General features: G+C 41.7%; 1 protein-coding gene across 5 annotated transcripts in view; it reads right to left on the bottom strand.

The window, feature by feature from the left end:
• Window positions 1–22,281, bottom strand: part of LOC146392081 (connector enhancer of kinase suppressor of ras 2) — a 64,177-nt gene that overhangs the window by 27,583 nt on the left and 14,313 nt on the right. For 4 of the 5 annotated variants that reach the window (XM_084941131.1, XM_084941147.1, XM_084941137.1 and 1 more), the window contains exons 3-9: window positions 15,704–15,906; window positions 15,399–15,486; window positions 14,224–14,265; window positions 9,405–9,524; window positions 7,288–7,347; window positions 7,086–7,154; window positions 3,147–3,293 (exon numbers count right to left, since the gene is read on the bottom strand). In XM_084941131.1, coding sequence (XP_084797257.1) covers window positions 3,147–3,293; window positions 7,086–7,154; window positions 7,288–7,347; window positions 9,405–9,524; window positions 14,224–14,265; window positions 15,399–15,486; window positions 15,704–15,906 — 729 coding nt within the window. The remainder of the gene's footprint in view (window positions 1–3,146; window positions 3,294–7,085; window positions 7,155–7,287; window positions 7,348–9,404; window positions 9,525–14,223; window positions 14,266–15,398; window positions 15,487–15,703; window positions 15,907–22,281) is intronic. The other variant, XM_084941165.1, reaches the window with a different exon arrangement.

The following is a 22,281-nucleotide window of genomic DNA, read 5'->3' as shown; positions in this document are numbered from 1 at the left end:
AAAAATGCAGCCTGGTCTCATGAGTCTTGATTTCTGCTGCAACACTCGGAGTGGCAGGGACAGAATTTGATGTGAAACAATGAGAAAACATGGATCCATCCTGCCTTGCATCAATGGTTCAGGCAGCTCATGGTTTAATAATATGAGAGATATTCTCCTGGCCCCTAACTATCAACTGAGCATTGTTTAAATGCCACAGCCCTATTTGAGGATTCTTGCTGACCATGTCTATCCCTTTGTGACGACATTGTACCCATCTCCTGATGGCTGGATAACCCACCGTGTCAAAAAGCTCAAATGGATCAGTTTTTTGGGGGGATGCGGTGGACAGGATGTGCAAGAATCTGCTGCAAATGTTTTAAGCTATCGTGTCAGTATGGCCCAATATCCCCCCCAGTATTAGCAAAGTGTACATAATGAAGTGGCCAGTGACTATATTTAAAGCAAGCCCATGTGGAAAAAATAGAAATGGCATATACCGATGTCTCAAATTAACAGTGTGACATTTGGGGAAATGTAATTATTTGCCTCTAGTTAGATGAAGAGATTGATACCACTCATATGACTGCACTGAGTATGAAACTAGGAGCTGAAAACACCACACAGCACAATAACAGACCAAAAGAACGACCTGTGATTATTAAAAAAATAATAAAAATCAATAACCTCCCTCGCACTCAGCTAGCCAATCAATTAAGAGCTTCACTGCCAATACATGTTGCTCAAAATAGCAGGTTTTTTTATCAAGAGTAATGATTTATATGTCTGAGTATGTAACAGGTTTGTGAAAGCAGGGTCACAGACAACGTGTGGCACATGTGTGACCTGTGACGTGGACGCTCTCAGTAACACATACATGTTGCAGCAGCCCAGAAGACATTCATGCAAGAATGCACGCATGCGGTATGCATCATCACGCTAATCCTCGTGTTCTCTTTTAAAACCCTTTCACATGTAATGACAGTGAATCATCAAATTGCTTTTACTCCTTCCTGCTGCTCACAAACCGGCACACACATAGAAAGAACGAGAGAGAGAGCAAAGGAGAGAGATATGTCATTATTTAGCAGAATAAAAGACGTTGCCATGGAAGGATTTCGGGAGCTTGGAATCACATGATAACATGCCGAGATAAATTGTTTCCTTTGTGGATTCAGTTATAATCCAGCTGTACATTTGCCACATTTCAGCTAAACTTCGCAGCCCTTACAATTCATCCTCCAAAATTGAGCTCAGAGGTGCGAGTGCGCATGTCTTCTCTATGTGTGTTTGATTTGGAAGCGTGCATGTACAGTAATGCATCCAAAAACCAGGGCTTACAGAGTGCAGTGACCCAGTTCCCTCGCCTCTCAAAGGAGCAACGGGTCCGATGACGGGGAATCATCTCTCCGCATGCGTGCACAAACACGTACAGTAACACACTTGCTCCGACACCCAGATGGACAAGCGTGCATGCGGCCAAGCTCAGCAATGTGCGCACACCCACCTCTCTCCACCGCACACACACACATGCTCACACACAAACAGGCTGTTTAGCAAGATATTTTGGATTCAGTGAATTATCTACAGTATTTGCTGAGTAGCAGCTCTTGTTTCAGAGCCAGTGGAGCTGCCTGTAGTTGCTTATGAATAATTAAGAGATCCGGTCTTTCTGAGAGAGAACAAAACTAAAACACTCCTTTCTTCTCTTCTCCAGCAGATATCTCTGCGCTCTGATCTGGGCCCCTCATGGCGCGTTTATGTCTAAGCAGTCCATCAGAGTAGAATTCCCACAATCCCCTGCTATTGCATAAATATAACAATAGGCTCCTGATGACAACTCGGGGGCTGTGATAACAAGGCAGCAACCTGGAAACGAGAAGAGTCTTTTACTTTGTTATGATCTTTCACCTTGTGGTGATGAAGTTGAGCGCTATTGCACATCGCTACCCAGAAGCTGCAAGTTCTGCATAAATATACACTTGCATGCATGCCACCTAATAATGCAGTTATATGCTCACAGAAAACACAGAATAAAAAAGGAGCATACGGAAAATAAAAACAAACATAAAAAAACCTCAAAAAGCTAAAGAGCAGCTGAACAGAGATCAAAGCATACATGTAGCATGTAAATGAATTAGCCTAATGCTGAGATAAAAATAGCAGCTGTGCAACACAGGATCTTGACAAAACATTCGGTGCTTCAGAGAGCACTCAGGCAGCATCAGACTAGCCCTCGCCTCACCCCTCCGTCCGTCTCGGCACAGCTCGTTCTTTCTGTGTGCCTAAATTGCTCAGTGATATTTCTGGGCGGCGAGCGACAGATTAACAAAGTATTTGCCCTTAAGTGAAATGTGTACACCCACTACGAGCTGCGAGACTTCAAACAGGCGTCCCACCTTTAAGATCTACAGTACATTAAAAATTTATTTGTCTTTGACAACGAGACGATCTCTGGGGCAAAGGTTGAATGAATCGGGACTAAAGTCTCAATAAATCTGAATGTGAGCAGGACGGGAGTGGGATGGGGCCCCCTCGGATGACCTTTTGTTGCCTAAACTCTTTCTCTCCAGCATAAAACTTTAGGTCACATTGCGCTATTTACATCCTTCACACAAGAACGAAATAAAGTGCAGATTTAATTAGGTAGTTTCCCCTCCACTGCTATGATTTTTTAGCATTATTGCTGTTTAATAAAAAAAAAAGCAAGCCTTCTGTATGCCTAAATTCTCTTCAGGTTGAGCATTAGCTGCCTACGCATTTGTGAATGGCTTTGAACGGTGCCAGCAGTGTGGCAAATGGTAAAAAAGATTTCTTAAATGCTCAACGGAAGGACTGATACAAGGTCAATCAGGGAATAAGTTTCTTTTAAAACAATATTCGTTTAAAATGCCAGGAGCAGAATGCAGAGTGTGGGCAGTAAAAGCAAGAGTGGAAGAGCAAGATGGAAGTACTACACAGGTTACTACATGTGAATTTACACTGTAGCTATCGAGTGTGCTGATAAGGATGCATGAGACTAAACAGAAGGGGAGTGATACAAGTAATACAAGTTTCTGACATCTCCGTTCACATTTTAGTCACAGTAATTCTTCAAACTGAGTCTGACCGTTTGTCCGGTCAGCGTGCGAGACATTAATGCATCTGTGAATTGTGCTGGTGTTTACCTGCAGGCCCAGTGGTTTCCAGCGGACGTTCCTGAGCAGAGCTGGTGTGGAGCTCAGGGTGTTCTGGGGCCTTTTCTTCAGCGTGAGGATGACTCCACATGGGTCCTCTCTTAGAGCATTCACCAGGTTCTTCAGTTGCCAGCCCACCTGAGAAGCACACACACCAGGCTCCCGAAACGACTGCTGCAAACTGCTACACAATGAATCAGGCTCATCTGAATCTGCTGTGGAAAACCACCATGCACAGCAGCAGATATATGACTGACTGCTGCTGCAAACCACCACACACATGCTTCTGATACTGCTTGTCCAAAACAGTGTATGTTTCTAGGACATTTTATACCTTCTTTTTTTCCAGACAGAGAGTAATAGTAGTATTAAAGAAATTATTAGAAAAGCCACTGGAGCAGCTCTAGTATACAGCTTAGACAAACCAGCATCCTATGAGGAACTTCTGTTTTAAATGTCCAATAGATAGATATCATCACTGCCAGCCAGTTCCATTCATGTTATACACAAATATTCCCTACAAAGATAGGATTATTTAACATGCTAACTTCATACCTACCTAAACAGTACCTGCTTTCACTCTCTGGTATGTCTGTCATGTAAGATTTGTTAATGTGATTGGTCAAAATTGGTTAGTTGGCACACAGTGATGGACAGCTAAGTTTATTTTTCACTAGTGCCTGCCCTTATCCGAAAACTTTCCAAGCATGATTTCCAGCCAAGTCGACTTTCAGTCCGTTTTCTTCTGCACTCAGTGTCACAGGGTTGCTGGAGCCTATGCCAGCTGTCATAAGGCAAAAGGCAGGGTTGCCAGTTTGTGGCAGGGCTAACAAATTGAGACAGAAAACATTTTACAGTCACATTCACACCTATGGCCAATTTAGAATCCCCAATTAAACCAATATGCATTTTTACTGTGGGAGCAAGTCAGATTACCCGGAAAGAACCTACAGGTGTGCAAGTAATACCATCTATAATAAACCTCTAATTTGCAATTTCTGAAACTAGTTACCAAATTAGTTTAGAGTTTGCTATTTAACTCAAAGCTAAAATTCAATGTAGTCTAATACAAGCACGTCTAACCTAAAAGGGAAAAATGTTCCGATTTAATAGTTGCAAACATACAAGCTGCAACACAGAGTGTTTGAATGCTAAACTTTGTAGCCTTAAGTAAAGCAAAAAACTGACCACAGTGGCCCCACTGGTCTAAAAGAAGTGTCATATTTAAATAGAGGGTTGCTTAGTCAGTAGTTAGGCCTAAGGAATGCAGAGAAGAGAGAGAGAAAGGAGTGCTGACTGCAGCAATTCTGGCCGGCCTGTCTCCAGAGCTCGAAGTAGTCGTCAGGCCATTGATTGGCTACACTGGTCTCAGCCACTGTAAATGTCCGCAGAGGCCACATACACTCGCATGCACACTCAGCCACACACAGAGACAGAGCTGCTCTGACCTTATTCCTGACATAATGATGACCTGCCTGCGTCAGCCTGTAGCGTCCACTTTCCCCCTCTCCAGTTCAGAGCTCTGAGTTCAGTCAGTGTTCAAATGCAGGAAGAGCCTGGGTCAAAGTGAGTTACTGCTGTCTGTTCTCTCCTGCCACTTAAACCAAAAAGGGGTTATTCCTGGACACACTAAAACTGGTGCCACTCATCTGTGCTGTAATTTACCAATGTGAACTGTTGAGCTCAAGCTCAAATCCTTGTGCGAGGGGTAAGGACATTTATCAAACAGAAGTGTGGAAACAAATAGTTCCTGTCATCTAAACACCTTCAAGCATCGAAAGCTAGCTTTGAATCTCTGGTCAGATTTTAAATCTTGTTTACGATACATTAATCAGCTCCTGATTTGAAATAAAAGTCGACTCATTTTAGACAAAGCTTTAAACAGCTGTGTACGCTCACAGAACATTTACCATTTAAGCATTTTGGCCTCTTTTATAGTAGGAAAACTTCAACATGTTGGGACATTCTTGTCGTGCTTGGTTGCTGAGCTGATTGCTAGCAAACTGTTTAGCATGAAGTGATAACCACACAACAATTAGCCAAGCTCAGTGTAATCACTTGGGAAATGGTGGAAACAGGTAGCTCAAATCTGACAAAATGTAGAAAAAAAAACTTTTTATCAGTGCTTCTGAAGTTTAACAATTAGTGCAATATCTTGTTTGTTGAAGCAAACGCTGCCCCCACCTGACTTAGCTATGCTAAGCTAATCCTGTCGTGTCTGTAGTTTTGAAGCTACATGAGTTGATAAGACTGTGGTTCGATTTCCTTTCCTTGATTTTTATGCAGCTAAACTGCGAGTGAGCTGAACTCGACTTTTATCAAGCTAAACTTTTGTTTCTTCCATGACTTTAAGCTCCACCGCAGCAAAGTGCATTGTAAACTAAAAGGGCTCACACAGCTACTGGTAACCAGCCCAGTTTAGGTCTCCTCTCTTATACAAATACACAGATAGCAAAGGGAAGCAGGGAGAGACCTACCAAAATAACAGAGCATAAACTGCTGCTGGAGAGCTTTTTTCAAATCCCAGGGGTCTTCATTATTTTCCCAGATGCTATTACCTCCACATAATTATGCTGCCTCTTCAAACAATCAGTTTTTTATTTGAGCAAATTCCACATTTTTCCTCAGAAGACGAGCTGAGCTAAAAAAAAAAACAAAAAACAACTCCCTGTTTTGAAGTGAGTCTCCAAAAACCCTCATTCACAGACACGAAGGCAGCGTTGTTGCTTAATAGGCCTACATGATGATTCCATATTCACACTAATGTAATTTTAACTTTGAAGGCTGATAAGATGAACTTATCAATTGCTGTTGACAGTCACAGTTTACTGGTGGTGTGTATCCGTCTTTACTCTTTAGCAGCTCAATTTGGGATTGAACGAAGAGCTGTGTTGACTGGAGACTTCCCTCTGCTGTCTCTCTCCCCCCCCTTCTCTTTTTCTTTTATCCCCTTACTCTTCTCCCCAAGTCCCTCTTTACTTCCTCCTCCCTCCCACCAACTCTCCCAGCTCTGCCTCAGCATCTCAGCCTCCCCCAAATGCTTCAGCCCCCCCCTCTACCGTACACGCACACACACCTCTGTTTCCCCCACTGCTTATCTTCTACCCCAGAGTGAGGTATCAGAGTGGTGAGGGTCTAGCTGAGGGAGTAATGAAGGGTTGGAGCTGAGAGCCTGGCAGGGTGCGATCTGCACCGTCACCCCGAGGAGAGAGAGACAGAGATAACACCTACCTCCCTCACATGTCAATCAGAACCGCTCCCAAGCCCCTGCATGCATGCTTTCGCATGAGCAACACCTATCGAGATGCACAAGGAAATTCATATGGGAAAAAAGCAGACAAAAGACGTCTGCACACAGACACAACGCTCCCACCTCCCCCCTTCAGAAAACTCATATAAACACTGGAACAAATTGTTTGTGCCCGAGCTGACAGCACAGGCAATAGATAGGCGTGTTCAATCACATGCCCTCACAAGCCATCGTTCCATTTAAAATGGCTGCCCATTTCTCTGCTTTTCTCTGATGTGATGAGTTATAGGCAGAATACAGCTTTTCACACATGAAAGTGGAACATGGGCTCTCATTTCAAACAGGACGCCTCCTTCAGGGTTTTTTTTCTGACAATAGGAAGAAATTCCAGAAAGAGTGAGCAGATAATCACACTGGTCTGAATAAAGGTCTTCTAACAATTGCCCTATAATCTGCTCCTGCCTCTAGCCTAATTAGCCTATATAGCAACACAGGCACAGGACAGGAAGCACCATGGTGGCAGCAGTGGTGGTGCCGGCAGACATTATGTACCTTGGCACCTCCTTAACATAGCACATAATGGGAACAAAAGACTGCAGTCACGGTGGAAACAAATGGAAAGGACCTTTTCTGTGATTTTTTATGCCTTCAGTGTTGTGTTTGGCAGGTCTTTAGCTCACCACTGTCTGGTGGTTGACTTGGATCACCTCATCCCCTGGATGGATCTTCTTACACTGATCTGCTGGAGACTGCAGAGGCAAAAAATGGAGGACAAAAACAGACAATGGAAACAAATTTAGGCGAATACTGAGGCAACAAAATCGGTGTTAAATTGGGGTTGGTGGAGCATCAACCTTTCAAATGAGTGAAACAAAAACTCACATTCTCTGTGGTTCCGGTGATAACATGGAGTCCATCATATGTTGATTTTATATACATCCCCTGAAGCGCAAGCAAACACAGGTAGGCAGGGTGGATTTAGTATAAGAGTACACAGGGAAATACATCATATGTACAGTACTGTGCAAAAGTCTTGAGCTGCCGCTCGTGTTTTTATATTTTGCTAGATAAATGGGAAATAGGTGCACCGGTTTATGAGCGGTTTACACTGTAATATAAGGGAAAAACAGAGTTTGCATAATACTGACAAACTTGATTGTTTAATACAGCATGAACTCTCTTAGCCAAGCTTTATTCTAATTTCTACAAGTAGTCTTCAGGAATAGTTCTCCAGGCTTGCTGAAAGACATTCAAAGCTCTTCTTTGCACGTTCACTGCCCTTTGCTTTGTTCTCTGTAAAGATGATCCCACAATGCTCTAATAACATTGAGGTCCAGGCTCTGTAGAGGCCAATCCATGACTGATAGAGGTCCATTGTGTGATTTTCTGCACAGGTATGCTGTTACTGTACTGGAAGTGTGTTTGGGATCATTGCCACGCTGAAAAATGAAGCTGTTGCCAATCAGACACCTTATAGACAAGACACCGGAAGCGAACCAATATTTCCATCCCGACCAAAATCCGCCTTTTCCGGACACTGATCCTGCCGATTCTACTCTATGGATCCAAAACGTGGACGGTGCTCAAAGTGGACCTCAACAAACTCGAAGTTTTCCAGATACATTGCCTTCGGCAGATATTGCGAGTATCACTTCGAGACCGCCTTCGAAATGAGGACATCTGACGGATGTGCGACAACCAACCGCCAATCGAGGAGCAAATTCAAAAACGCAGATCGCGATGGTTTGGCCATGTGTGTCGAATGGACGCGAGCCTACTACCACACCAACTCTTCTGCTGTAAACCCAGTGGAGAATCCAACAAATAGCACCAAAGAAAACATGGCTAAAACAGGTCGAAGATAACGTCAGAGATTGTAGAATAAATCTCGACAAGGCCAGGACAATCGCCAACGATCGTCATGCATGGAAACGAGTTGTGAAGGAAATTCGACAACCATTGGCACCCACCATTGGCGTATTGGCTTAGGAGCCGATCGAGGCCTAACGCCAGCTAGGGATCAAAGAAGAAGAAGAAGATAGATAGATAAGACACCACCAATGGCTTGAAATGCAGCCTAAACCACGACAGCCTCCACCGTGTACATACATGTTGAAAATTACTTGAACAGAAATTTCCAGTTTGGATTCATCACTCCATCAGACCTGTTGCCACTTATTTTCAGTCCAGTTCTTGTGTAATTTGCTATCAGTTTCTCTCTGTTTTACTTCCTTCCTTGACAGTCACCCTACCACATAGACCATTTCTGATGAGGCTTCAGTGAGCAGTTGGTGGATCAGCTGAAGGACCAGAGATTTCTCAGGTCTTCTGTCAGGTCTTTGCTGGAGGTTTTCCTATTTCTTAAGGACATGACTTCTCGTCTGCTGTAGATAGTTTTTTAGGCCTGCCAGTTCGACTTTTGTCCAGGACGCACTGCACGCAATGCCAGGATACAAGTTTTTTGTCTAGAACTTCTTTGGCATTTTCAAGACCTCTGCACAGTGCTGCATATTTATCCTTTGACCTGAAAAGTGAGAACTTCAGACCTAGTTAGGAAATATTTGCTGTGAGACTTCAACTGTACAGATGGATCATTTTAAAGGAAACGCTAACACGAAGTTTCCGGTTAGCGAAGAACCACCAAAACACTCAAACCGCCAGTCCAAATTCTGCACTCATACTTGACTGGGCTTTCTATGAAGCTACAGTTTTACGATCTTCAAACCATTTAGTGACCGTCTGTACCTGAAACATCCAGCTCTCATGACCTTAACCTGCAAAAACTAAACCAAGATCTGGAGCCTAGAAAATGTAAATTAAGAGCTGTATACGTGCTTCCTGGAAGACTTTTAGGTTAGAAGATGCTATGCAACTACAGGTTGCCTTTCACAGTACAAATATGATTTAATCGATTGTCGAAATAAAATACTTGTTGATATATGCAGTTTTAAAACAGCCTTAGTTTGTTTGATTGTGTGCATCTTCAAAGAGGTCCTCACCAGGCCTTCGTTTGGCATGATGCTGGTAAGGTGGACCACCTCCAGATGGGCAGACTGAGAGACCAGAGAGTCTGACGACAGAGAGATGATGTGATCGCATATCCCTGCTAAGGTCTTACACTGAAGATGGAGGCAAAGAGAGCAGGGAAAATGACAGGAAGAAAGAAAAAGGCAGAAAAAGAGGAAGACAGAAAGTTATTGAGATTGGTTTTGGGCCGCAAGGGATGCTGTGACCTAGCTGGAGGAGGTGAAACAGACATTATTTCATCAGATTGTTCCACGTCGCCACTTCCATCAATCCAGCGCACAAACTGTTTCCTGTCACAGTCCGTCCGCAGGCATGCCCACAAGACACCGTCGCAGACAGGACAACACATCAGCCGTACTAGGCAGCCTGAGGTGTTCAGTTGACATTTTCTAACGTCTAAATTACAGAGCACAGTTTCCATTTGTTTTTTTTATCAGTAACATTTGCCTGGATATCAATGAAACAAACAAAAAAAGAAAGATTGTAAAACTGCTGTATTTTTCCCCACACTGCACTTAAAGCCTATTCCTAATACATACAACATTACCCAATCCAAGCAGCACTCACAAAAAGCATTGCCTCACCTGCCTTTGTTCTAAATAAACCTTGACTATATTTCAGGCTGTTTTTGTGCTCGGTCACGCATACAAGTTCATTTATCTTTGCCTTCTAATCTTAGTTGATTGACTGCAGGTGGTTTACAGACACTGTTACCCTACTTATCCTCCTTCATAGCATCTCTTTGTAGTGCATACACACATGCTAGCACACATGTACACACGCTGAAATGTAACAGGCATACATGGAAGACAGACTACAGCTACAGTATGTTTGTGAGTACCATGGCAGTGATGAACCCTGTATGAAATAATCTTCTGATCTACGTCCTAATGAGCAATTACCGATTACAGTTACGAAACGAACAGAGGAGATCTTCAGTATACACACATGTGATACACACACACCATAGCTCACAGCCTATGATTCATTCAGTGTGAAAGAAAAAGGTGGAGAATCTTCGGCGAGCTGGCTATGTGATGCTGTCTCTCACACACATACATCCACACACACCTGCATCTTTTTCTATGAGTCACTTATTTAAAGATCGCCTTGTCTGCTTAGTATTATGTTTATACAGTAATATTATGTTCTAGCCCAGTGGTTCTTAACCTGGGTTCGATCGAACCCTAGGGGTTCGGTGAGTCGGTCTCAGGGGTTCGGCAGAGCCTCCGCCATGACATGCATGGCTCATTTTGTGCACCAGTAAAAAACATATCTATGTCTTGAATTTGAAATAAATCACATCTTATTTTTCACTAAAGAGGGGTTCAGTGAATGCACATATGAAACTGGTGGGGTTCGGTACCTCCAACAAGGTTAAGAACCACTGTTCTAGCCAGTGTGTTCACGTTACGTAATGGCATACCCAGCTCAGGCACCAAACAGCATTTTGAGTTTTAGTGAGGGTGGGTTTAAAGGTTGGTTAGGGGTAGAAACAATGAGAAATGGTGCATTTATAATCCCGTGTATAGAGCCATGCCAAGCTGAAGCTCAAGTGACAATATTGGGGCTGTACTTGTGCTCCTCTTTGATCATTAGACTAATAGTCCTAACCCGGGATTAATGCCAAGCAGAGAGACAAAAAGGCCACCGGTGCGGCTACTCTCAGCTCCTCTAGCTCTGACACCCTGGACCTTGATCTGACACGCCTCCCCAGCACCAGAGCACAGATTATAGGGAGGTTAACTTATGTGGCTGGCTGGCGTGAGATTTAAAAGCAGTCAAACAGAAAGCCAGACATAGTACACTGCCAAATGGATTAAGCTCTGGCGGAATCCCCCTCCTTCAACAGCACCACCACCACATTTCTTATTCCCATTCTCTCCTGTGCTTTCATCCTCATCGACTCGCGCCTTCTATCTCATGCACATGTACACACCGAGCACGGTTGCATAATGCATCCTCTGCACATGCATGGTCTCTCACATACTCACACACACACTGCAGCAAGTATCAACCAGGACAGAGCGAAAGATGGAGAGGCGGAGAAGGGAAGAGGAAGAGAGAGAAAGTAGCAGAAAGGCAGGGAGGTGGGAGCGGGAGTCCGGGAGGAAAGGGGGAGAAAACAAGAGAAAGGGAAAACACACAACTAGGACAGTCTTATGTAATTCCTCTCATCCTTATGCATGCATGCACAAAAAACACTCACTCATACACACTTCATGCTCCATCAGACACAACTCACACATATTCATATCTTATAACTCTTCTTTTCTATCTCCCTCTCTCTCTCTCTCACACACACACACACACACACTATCCTTGTCCATCTGATTGCTGCAGGCCGTGGTCTAAAAGAGAACAGAGTAGCAGTGAGTTTTGCATTATTGAGCAGAAGCTGAGATAGGTACAACTATCACTACAGTAAACAGTCTGTAATCCCCATGCTGGCTATACACTGGAGACTCTTAGATACTGTATGTCTGTCTGAATCAAACTGCATACAGTAGAATACTTGAGTGAAACTGTAAACCCAGTTATGTGAAATGACTGCATTGTAAGTAAGACTTCAGACCGAAATGAGAGCAGAATTTGAAGAATCACTCCCTTTAAAGCATTTCCTTTTAGAATAATCATATATTTATAGAGATTGTTACGATAGGCTCTAGTATCGCAGTGTCCTACAGTTATGGTATGTTTAGGTGGTGTTGCTGTAGACATTTGCTCCACTGTTTTGGAGCTCTGGATGAAAAAGAGCCAGCTGGAAATGTAATTAATCATCCAGTGTTACTGTTTAACTCTTGTTTTCTATCAGAGAGCCCAGTCTAAATCTTCAGTTATAAATATGATCAAATTACTAAAAGCTTACTTAATTTACTTATTTTTTATTGCTTTACTTGTTTTTTTTTTAAGCTTTGTGCAATGTTGGTTGTAACATGTTACAAAGCAGCAGTACTCAGATTACATTTGCATTGAAATGAGCAACATGATGTCTCCAGTCAATCTGTTACTGTCCCCATTGTTGCGTCAAAAGACAAAAAAAAAGAGAAAAAAAAGTCTTGCTTGGGATGATGATAAGTCTGTTAGCTGCTGTCAGCCGCTAACATGCTCTACTTCAAAATTTGAAGAAGCACCTGTGAGTTAAGTGCACCTTGCTGAAGAAGGGTGAGGCTGAAGAGGCGAATATCATTGCTGCATCTGAGAAACAGGTAGCTTTTAGTAGAAGCTGTAACAAACAGACATGAACCAGCTTGTTGCTGGTTATGTGGTGGAGAAGATGCTACTTATATCCATCTGCTATACCTGGAGGTCAAATCTAAACAATCTGAGATAAATAGTAAATAGTCTGGTTTTTATAAAGTGCTTTGAGTGCTCTAGTAGAGTAGAAACGCACTTTAATGTAGCAAGTTACCATCTATACTGAATCACCTCTGGCTGCTGTTATTTTGAAGTAAATAATCTTTAATTTCAGGGGTCACTAGGATTCAAATGTTAGAAATATGCTGTTTTCTTCCTTCTAATTCAGTTTCCAGCTATAATAAAATTCCATCGAGTCAACATAACACATTGGCTAGAACTAACCTATTTTTTTTTTTACCTAGCAGTGCAATAGAAAAACTTTTTTGGGGACAAGTCCACTTGTCTAAGTCCAAATATAAGTGCCATTCTGTTTCAAAAACAGGGGATAAGATTGGATATTTGTGTTTGTTGTGTGTGCCTGCATGGTTTACCTCACCTTCACTTCATCTTTGTGGAAAACTCACAGTAAATAAGAGCCTGCGAGGAAGCTGGATCTAAAAACAAACAGCTCCTCCTCTCTCTCGCTCTTCATGCTGTTTCCCTCTTTCACACATAAACCTCCCGCACATAACAGACTTAATCATGTGCGGCCCTTTGTCGGGCACTGATGGCTGTGAGCATGTAACTGCGTGTGCAATGGAGCCCTTTAAATATTTGAATTTGCCTGATGTCATTGTCCTGCGTCATTATTGGGGCTGTAACAGCAGAGGTAAATGACAGCTCAACCAAAGCGCTTATGGATTACAGAGTATCTAATGTGCATGTGCAAAATTTGCATTCCTTGAGCGTTTTCTTTGCCAAAAGATGCGTCAACAGTTTTTTCTGTGAGCTCCCCCTGCTAACATTTCATTTGGTTTCCTCCACCTGACCTTGAATGGCAGCAGGAAGTGTCCTAAACCAACTGTCAACCCAAATCAGACACTGGCCGCTCAGTCCGTTTCACACGTGGATGCAGACAGTTCTCCGTCATGGATGCACACATTTGCGCGCATGCACACACAACACACACACACATACTGAAGCTTTCAGAAGGCCTCAGGCTCATTTGCACTTTAACATGCACAAATTTGTGCCACACACTCGACCAAAAACAAACAGTACGCTGAAGTGCACGCACACACTTGCCCACACACGCCCACACACAAACACAAACGTCTAACTGAAGCGCACTCAAATGCACCAGTTTAGCTAATACTTTTTTTTCTGTTTCACACAGATTTTCTCTAAATGCTTTTATTTCTCAAAACCGGTGCAGAAGTCTGCCGGTAGATGTGAAATTCTGTTCTTGCAAATACTAGATGGCAGGTTTGTGCAATGAGCCAGCTGCTTGGAAATATGCGGATTACCACGCGCTGCAGTTTCATGTGTGCTGTAACCACATGTGTGACAGTGCAACAATGAAGTGAAGCTAGCTGAGCGTGAAAGTTCATTGTTGACCCCAAAACTGACTGACAACTTTGAATGGTCGCTGATATTATAAGAAAAACTTACCACGTGAAGAATTTTATTCTCTGTCTCATAGACAGTGCAGTCCTGTAGAAAAGAACAAAGAGGAACACATTAAGAAAACATCGATGTGAACATCCGCACTCCAGCTCAAGTGTCTTTCTCTAGTCCAAATATAACATTGAGGAAAGAAGGAAATGAGATACATGAGATGCCCAACAGGAAGAAATGGAAGGCATGTGGACCTGAGCAGTTGGCTATTTTGTTACAACCCCTCTGCATTATGTTTGACAGTAGAGTGACGAGTTTTAGATCTACTCTGGGGTCTGGAGCATCAAATTCATATCTGGATTTATAAAATGACTTTATTTGAAGCTTGACGGAGTGTTATTCACCAACAGCTGATAGGTAATGCATTTCTGAGAAGCCAGCCCACTGAATCCACCAGATGTGCACGGTAGCAGCTAATTAATCTGTCTGATGCATTAGTGCGGACGGCGCTGCCACCTTTGTCTGTCTCGCTGCACCCTGGCAGCCACATGTTCATTTGGCCCATTGTGGACCTGCGGTGGTCTCTTTCTCCTTGCTCTTCTTTGGCCCTTGTAACAGGGGATGGGTGTTATCTGCTCGGCTCCAGGACTCACTCTGGGCACAAGTACAAACACACTCTCACACACACTCTAAGCAGGCTCTTACTGGGAGGATATGAATGGGGTCCAAGAGAGGAGACATAGTTTCTGTCCAAACAATGAGATGGCTAAAGTACCAGAGTGAGTATGCTGGATGTGTGTGTGTGTGTGTGTGTGATTGTGTGTGTGTGCAATGTGGTGCATTAACATGAGGAATCGAGCCAGAGGGGAAGCAGAAGGAGGACAGGGAATTATAGGGATGAGAGACCCCCGGTTCACTGTTCAACAGAGCCTAAGTTAGGCAAGGGATGAGGTCTAACAGTGAGTCGATGAGAATGTTGCTTAAGGCTTTTATTGAGAGCCACTCGTCCCATCAGCCATGCTGCAAACAGCCTGTGGCAATGCATGTAAGTTGTGCACGTGCTCAAATCTATAGAAACCAGCTGTAGGCAACAAAAGCTCTATACATATTGATGTCTCCAATCCAATCCTGCTCTAGTGTTGACCCTTAAATTCAAATCATGACCTTTATTGTAATGGATATGGAAATGGTGGATTGTGTGATGTTTGCAGGAATGTGTGTGAAAGCACCTGTTGTACAATGGTGGTTAATTCTAGGCAGAGCTGCACAATGTTGTTCTTCAGTAATGAATACTCTGTCACACTGGCAAACGGAGACCTAAGAAAATAAAGAATAATAGAGATCATAACCTGAGAAATGTTTCTGCTGTGTAAAAACAAAACATCCAACAGTTTTAGAGAAAAATGTTTGCCTGAACAATTTTTGAGAAATATTGGCATTTGGTGTTTTTTTTTAATATTTGCGATTTCATTTATTCATTAACACTGTAATAAAAAAAAAAAAAACAATCTAATCTCCATATGTTATCCCCCACCTGTCAAGCCAAGCTAGCAAGTTCTTGGCTGCACCAATTAGATCCACCACTGAAGTGAGAAAATCATTTGGTAGCCTTCGGGAAGCTCGCCCATCATAATGGCCGCCCCTCCGTCTGCCGAGGATGAAATTTTGGAGGTTCTTTGCTGAAGCGTTGAGTTTGTGGGATAGAGTCCGGAGGTTCTCTGTCTCTAGTCCGTAGTTCTGCAGGACAAACAGACAAACTGAGTTCAGAAAATATGTTTATCCTGAGAATTTGAAGTTGGATAAAAACGTCACGACCTTCTGTGGAGTGAGGAGCTTTGCCAAGGAGCAATTAGCTTAACTTAAGTTAGCTAACGTAGGGATTAGAAGACATACATATATACATATATATACAAAAACCTAAATATATATATGTATATATATATATATTTCAAAAGGTCCGGAAAGAGGAAATATATATATAGGGTTTTGGGTTGCTGATTTTTTTTAAAAACTCTGGATAAAATCATGCTAGCTTTTTCCTAAGTTAAGCTAACCTGACTAGCTAGAGGCACTGACATGCATATTTTTGTTTTGTTTAGGAATAGCGAGGCTAGCTATCACCTTCTGCTAGTCTGTATTTTACTCCAATATACTTTATCTGTATAACAGACATGATATACAGTCAGTGAATAACTGTATCATCTGATATCTCTGAATGAATACTTTATCAGTTTCTCACATCATTGTGGACGATTGGCCCTCTCTTTATCACAACCTTGTTTCACTTCGTTCATTTAGTTCTCTTAAGGTCCAGCCAGAGCATTTCACTCAGGTTGAAGTCTGGATTTTGAATTAGTAGATTTACTGCTACACTTAATATCAATTTTCTGTTGCATTACCCACGATTAGCTAACATTTTACTGTCAGACAAATGCTGTCCTATTCTAGAGTCACACCTGACTCTAGAATTCTTTGATGAGCTCATGGTCAGATTTCAGTCAGGTGCCCAGATGCTGTCACTGCAGACCAAGCTGAAATCATCACCCTTCACCGCCATGCTCGACAGTTGGTATGAGCTGTTTTGCCAAATGTGGCACTGTGCAACACATCTCATCTTTATTCTCCCACTCCCATGTAGAAAATGTATATAAAAGAAAAGGCTTTGTACTGTCATCAGCTTTTACACTCAGCACGCTAACTGAGGCCTGTAGAGTCTGAGATGTTTCTCAAAGTGTATTTAGTTTTTCACTGGGTTGCAGAGATGTCTGTGAAAAGTCTTTTTACATGTCTGTAGCTAGTGATAGATAAGCCTAATTTACTCGAAGACTAAGTGTTTGAAAAATATTTGTATATTTTGTAAGAGCATTTATTTTTTAAATACTTTTTTATACTTATTCTTTAAAGCTATGATCTTTACACAAGTCTTAGCTGACCATGTGCAAAGATCATATTTAAGAAACATGAGTTAAATAAAAACTTATTCCGGGTGAAATTACATGAAATTTAAAAATGTCATCTGGGAATTACTAATAATCATTCAAACAGCCACTAACTGCACTAATAGAAAAACACTGAGCTGGCTGAGTAGCCCATTACTGCACTGGGACCCTTTTAAATAAACAAACACACATACACACATCCACTAATCCACACTGTGCTCAGCATCCCAAGGCACCTCAAGTCATGTCCTGTATGACGGAGCCTGATTCCTGCTGACATAAAGGCTACACACACACACACACACAAGCGCCTCCTTGTGTAGTCAGATCCACAGGCTGAGCTAGACGTATCTATTCCTCCTCTGCCTCTAGATCTATTCTACACAGTCACGACCACAGTGACTACAAAGGATGGAGGGTTTCACAGTGGCAGCAGAGAGAGAGAAAGAGAGAGATGAGGCAACTAAAGAAGTAAAGAGGCAGAAGACAAGAGGGAGGGAGGCGAGACGAACAGAGACCGTACCCAGCTATGCATCTTGCTGAAACTGGGTCATGCATACACTGTGTTCTGGATAATCTCCTGTGCGAATGCAGATGCATGCATGTACATAGAGTGAATGTGTTTGCACAGCTGTAATTAGGCTGTCATATGATTCAGTCTAGAGCTGTGTGCTGCTCTTTGCAGGCTACAGAGCGCTTGAGATGAAGCGGGGGAATAAAAGCGCATGAATGACTTTGACTTTGGAGAAAGAGAGAAGTAATTTTAGCAATGCTTGCGTGTGTGTGTGTGTGTGTGTGTGTGTGTGTGTGTGTGTGTGTGTGTGTGTGTGTGTGTGTGAGTGTGTGTGTGCGTGTGTGTGATGGAGAGAGTGTGCCAGATCAATACAGTAAGAGAGCGATGCCATTAGAGTACCACCCATCCACCCCCCACCCCCTGCCATTCATGTCAATGTGGTTACCATAGCAGCCATGTTTGGAGTGGCCTCTTTGCTATGCTGGTATTTCTGCTATTGTTCGTACACTGAGTCACAATCACACATCATTTATGACATGTTTGGGTAAAAGAGGGACTTAACTATAAAACCCTGTTGAAAAGTAAAGTATTGCTCAGCTGCAGATTCCTCGGTCAAAGCTTTTGCGTTATGCTTGCACCAAAATGTAGAATATTTATCAATCATAGAAAGAATATATCCATCGTGCCCATGTTGCTTTCTGCAAAAAGATTTGGCCTCAATGCTCAAATCAGGCAGATGGATTCTGTGCAACCAATGAATTTTATATTTTTACTGCAGGCTTTTTGCATCTCTTCAAAATAAGTCCTGCTGTAATTTTTGTGACTGTTGAGCACTGCATTTAATATAACGGTGATTTTTTTTTTAAAACCTTGAATGTCAGGGACATCTATTTACAGTTCAGTGAGTTAAATAAATGTTTAAAAACAGAGCTACATATAGTTTGATTTGTTCATAATTGCCCCTTTTGTGAGTTTATTCCAAACTACTTGGTAAACAGTTAAAAGACCAAGTAATACACCAAGCATGAGCTGGTAAGCATGGTAAGAAATAAATGTTGCAACTAACTTTGCTTCGGAGTCACAAGACAGCACTGAGAAGGACCCACAAACGAAAGAGGTGCAGGGAGAGATGAAAGTAGAATAAAGGAAATGAGAAAAAGCAGATTTGGAGAGTTAGAAACGAAAAGAAAAGAAATTTATTATCAGTGAAGATTATGACAAAACAATTTTAATTGATAAGTTACGAAAAGCTAATCACAATCAATCTCATAAACTAACCCAAAGTGTCAAAGTGAGAATCTATCATGGCTGCCGCTGTTTCAATACACAGATACGTGCTCAGTCCAAACTTATCTCATGTTACAGTGAGAAAGAAATTCCTTAATGAAGAGCAAAAGTGATAGATGATTGTGATAAAAGCTCTCACTGACATGTTTGTTTTCCAGTGGACAGTTTCTTAGCCTTTAGTTCACACAAATCTTTAAACCACAGACACATTCAGTAAATAGTCACTCTTGCTTCTGTCATTTGCTCTACAATTTCACATTTATAACAAACTGAAAAAAAAAAGTCTCCAACAAGTTGTAGTGACATGACTTACCAGACGGCCTAATGAATTTAGCCATTCAGACAAAAAAATTTACAGGAGCTAAGGTTTGATTTGTTGCTTAAAGCTGTTTGTGGAAGTCTTTCCTCTGAGTTTATGAAGTACCTGTAGCACCAGACAGCACCAGGATCCTCCCACAGGTGTCTCCAAATGAAGAGAGGTAGTTACACACACTTACTCATGTAATTAAATAGCTTTAATTATTAATTATTCCCCACCCACAAAATTAGAGAGTTAGGTTAGAACCTAAAGGCTAATTATACTATGCACTTTTTAACTTTTTAGACAGGTGAGTTGTTGCGCAGATAGCCAGAGTGCATCGCTGTCCTTACATCACACCTATAAGGCTGATTGTTAAGATCTGATGGATGTTTTTTTTTTACAGGATACAAAGGGCAAACGTTAGGTAGTGCAGGATAAAGCACGTGCAGGGTGGTACTTAGGTAGCATCTAAGTAGCACCCTTGTATAGTCCTGAGACCAGTTTTCCAGTGCTTTTCTCGTGTACGTTTATTTGAAGAGGAAAAAACTTCCACGGGACACAGATGAGAAAAGATACAAACAAAAATTTATTCCACAGCTTGTAAATCTTCTTACAGGAGTAATCAGGTCTAAGTTATCCTCAACAACAAACATACTACGGTAGAAAAACCGTGTGGCTCCCTCCCAGGATTTTAACTACAAACCAAGCCTTTAAGGCACACGTATTCACAGTTTTACTTAACCAAGCCAACACAATTGCAAGAAAATAATTTTAGTTCAATTATAACCGTGAATTTACTTATTAAATTATTAATTACACAAAACAAGTTTAACAACAAATATAAATACTGAAGTATATGAGCTATATTAACCTGGCTCCCACAACCCTGTTCACATAAATGGCCACCTTAGCTACTTAGGTAGCCTAAGTAGCCTGACTGTTAAAGTTGATTTAATTAATCAGTTAAAGCAGAACACATAATGTATACTGCAGTACAACCCTCACTATTAAATATAGTTTGTTCTTTTTACAAGTTTGTATTTTTTTCCTGTAACTTTAATGGCACCAATATCTTTGTCTTTCATGTTAGGAAGGAGCAGTAATTTTGTTTTTTAAGTTATTTCCAAGCACAGCTTACTGAAAATTCACTACCCACATATTCTACTTAGTATACACGCTGGGGGCAAAATTTGATTGCACAGGCATAAAAGAAGGAACTTTTCTACAATTACAGCAAGACTGAAAGCTCAGTCAGTTCTTGAAACCTGCATTGATCAAGATCAACAGACAGACCAGAGAAGGATCCCAGCTGAACCATGGGAGCCAACTTCATCTCTTCTTTATGACCAGACATTTCATTTCCTTTTATTGTCCAAATATTCAGCGTCTACATGAACCACAGAGCTGTGGCGCTCAAGTTTTTCCTCACTAAATGTTTTTTTTTTTAAGATTTGGATTTATTGGGTTTAATATGGGTTTATTTATTCTTTTTTTTATTAGCCAAAATAATTGGAATCATAACGACGTCCCTGCAAGAGAGACTGGGCAAGGAATGAGCAGTGGCATGATCAGACAAGCTGTGCACCTGCCAACAGATTAGCCAGATTTTCTAAACATACCAAAAAATGTTGGTACTAATCCCTCTGAACATAAAAAAACTGTGTGTGCACAATGCAGCCTGTTTGTAGTCTTAGCATTACAATTGTCAGTTTGGATAATATTTCTGTGCTGTTTTTAAGTACACTATAAAAACGGGTAAATGTGGGCTATATTTAAACATGCCTGACTGTGTGTGCTTTCCCATCAGACGCTGATCCATTCCTCGGTCTCACTAATTATCAGTGCAACTGATCGGAATGACGCCAAACAAATAAAAAGTAAAAGTACTCACAGCGGTAGCTTCAGTGGCTCATTTTGTCTGATACTCAGAATTTATGTCCGTGAGCAATTTCCGGACATATGGTGATCGCTACTGCTGGACTCTCATTCCCATACTGGAACATTTGAATGAGAAGAGGTGCTGATTAGCACACACACACACACGACCATGTATGCACACACACACACTGACACACACATTCAAACAGCCCTAACTAATCCACCCATGTGTGCCTGGGAGATAAGGTGCATCCTGCATACTCTTTCTACATTCTCTCCCTCTCTCTCATTCCCTCTCACCCTCGCTTTCTCTCTCTGGGAGAGTAGCACCTAATTCCCCCTAATTCTCTAATCCCGGGCAGGACCGCTGCACATACAGTCAGCAATGACCGAGGAAGTACACACAAAGCGAGGCCTGAATGATTTTCTTTTTTTTTTCAGTCATTTCTTAAGCCAATATCAATAACTGGTGGAGGAAAATAAACAAAAAACAACATATATACCTTTGAACCTGTGAGTATTTCTGTGAGTTATAAAAGAAGAAAACTCATAGTCACATCTTAAAGTAACTGGGAAAAAGGAGCAAATATCTTCTTGTAAAACCTATTTACACATAATGTACTTTTTAAAAATCAGCTTCAACACTAGAACCAGCTATGGTTTAAAACCTTTGACAGGATACAATAACTTTATCCTAACAAAAAACAGCAGTTTACTTGATATCTCATATATCTAGAGAATGTATTATTTTATATATCTAAACAAAACCAGAAGAAACTATAATACATTGTGGTATCCAAACAGGTGCAGTAGTTCACAGTGCTCCCTGACTTTGTCAAATCCATCTACATGTCGTTACAGGAGGGTTGTTGACATTGTGGCTAATCAATGAACCCGATACCTTTAAATGAGTTGATTTTAACAGATTTTCCATATGTTTTATGCACTAGACAATGATTGTTCTTTGGTGAAATGTTCACCTGTCATATATGATATACACATACATACACTCACCAGTCACCTTTTTAGGTACACCAGACTGAAACCACTTCTGCCTGCAGAACTGCCTTAACTCCGAGGCACAAATTCAACAAGGTGCTGGAGACATTCCTTTGAGATTTTGGTCAATATTAACATGACAGCATCACACAGTTGGTTCAGATTAGTTGGCTTCACATCCATAAAGTCAAACT

Source organism: Perissodus microlepis, chromosome 2 (assembly GCF_051167445.1).
Source record: "Perissodus microlepis isolate ML-2025 ecotype Zambia chromosome 2, ASM5116744v1, whole genome shotgun sequence".
Taxonomy (NCBI): domain Eukaryota; kingdom Metazoa; phylum Chordata; class Actinopteri; order Cichliformes; family Cichlidae; genus Perissodus; species Perissodus microlepis.
Note: the sequence above shows the minus strand (reverse complement) of the source record. Positions and strands in the feature narration are given on the sequence as shown.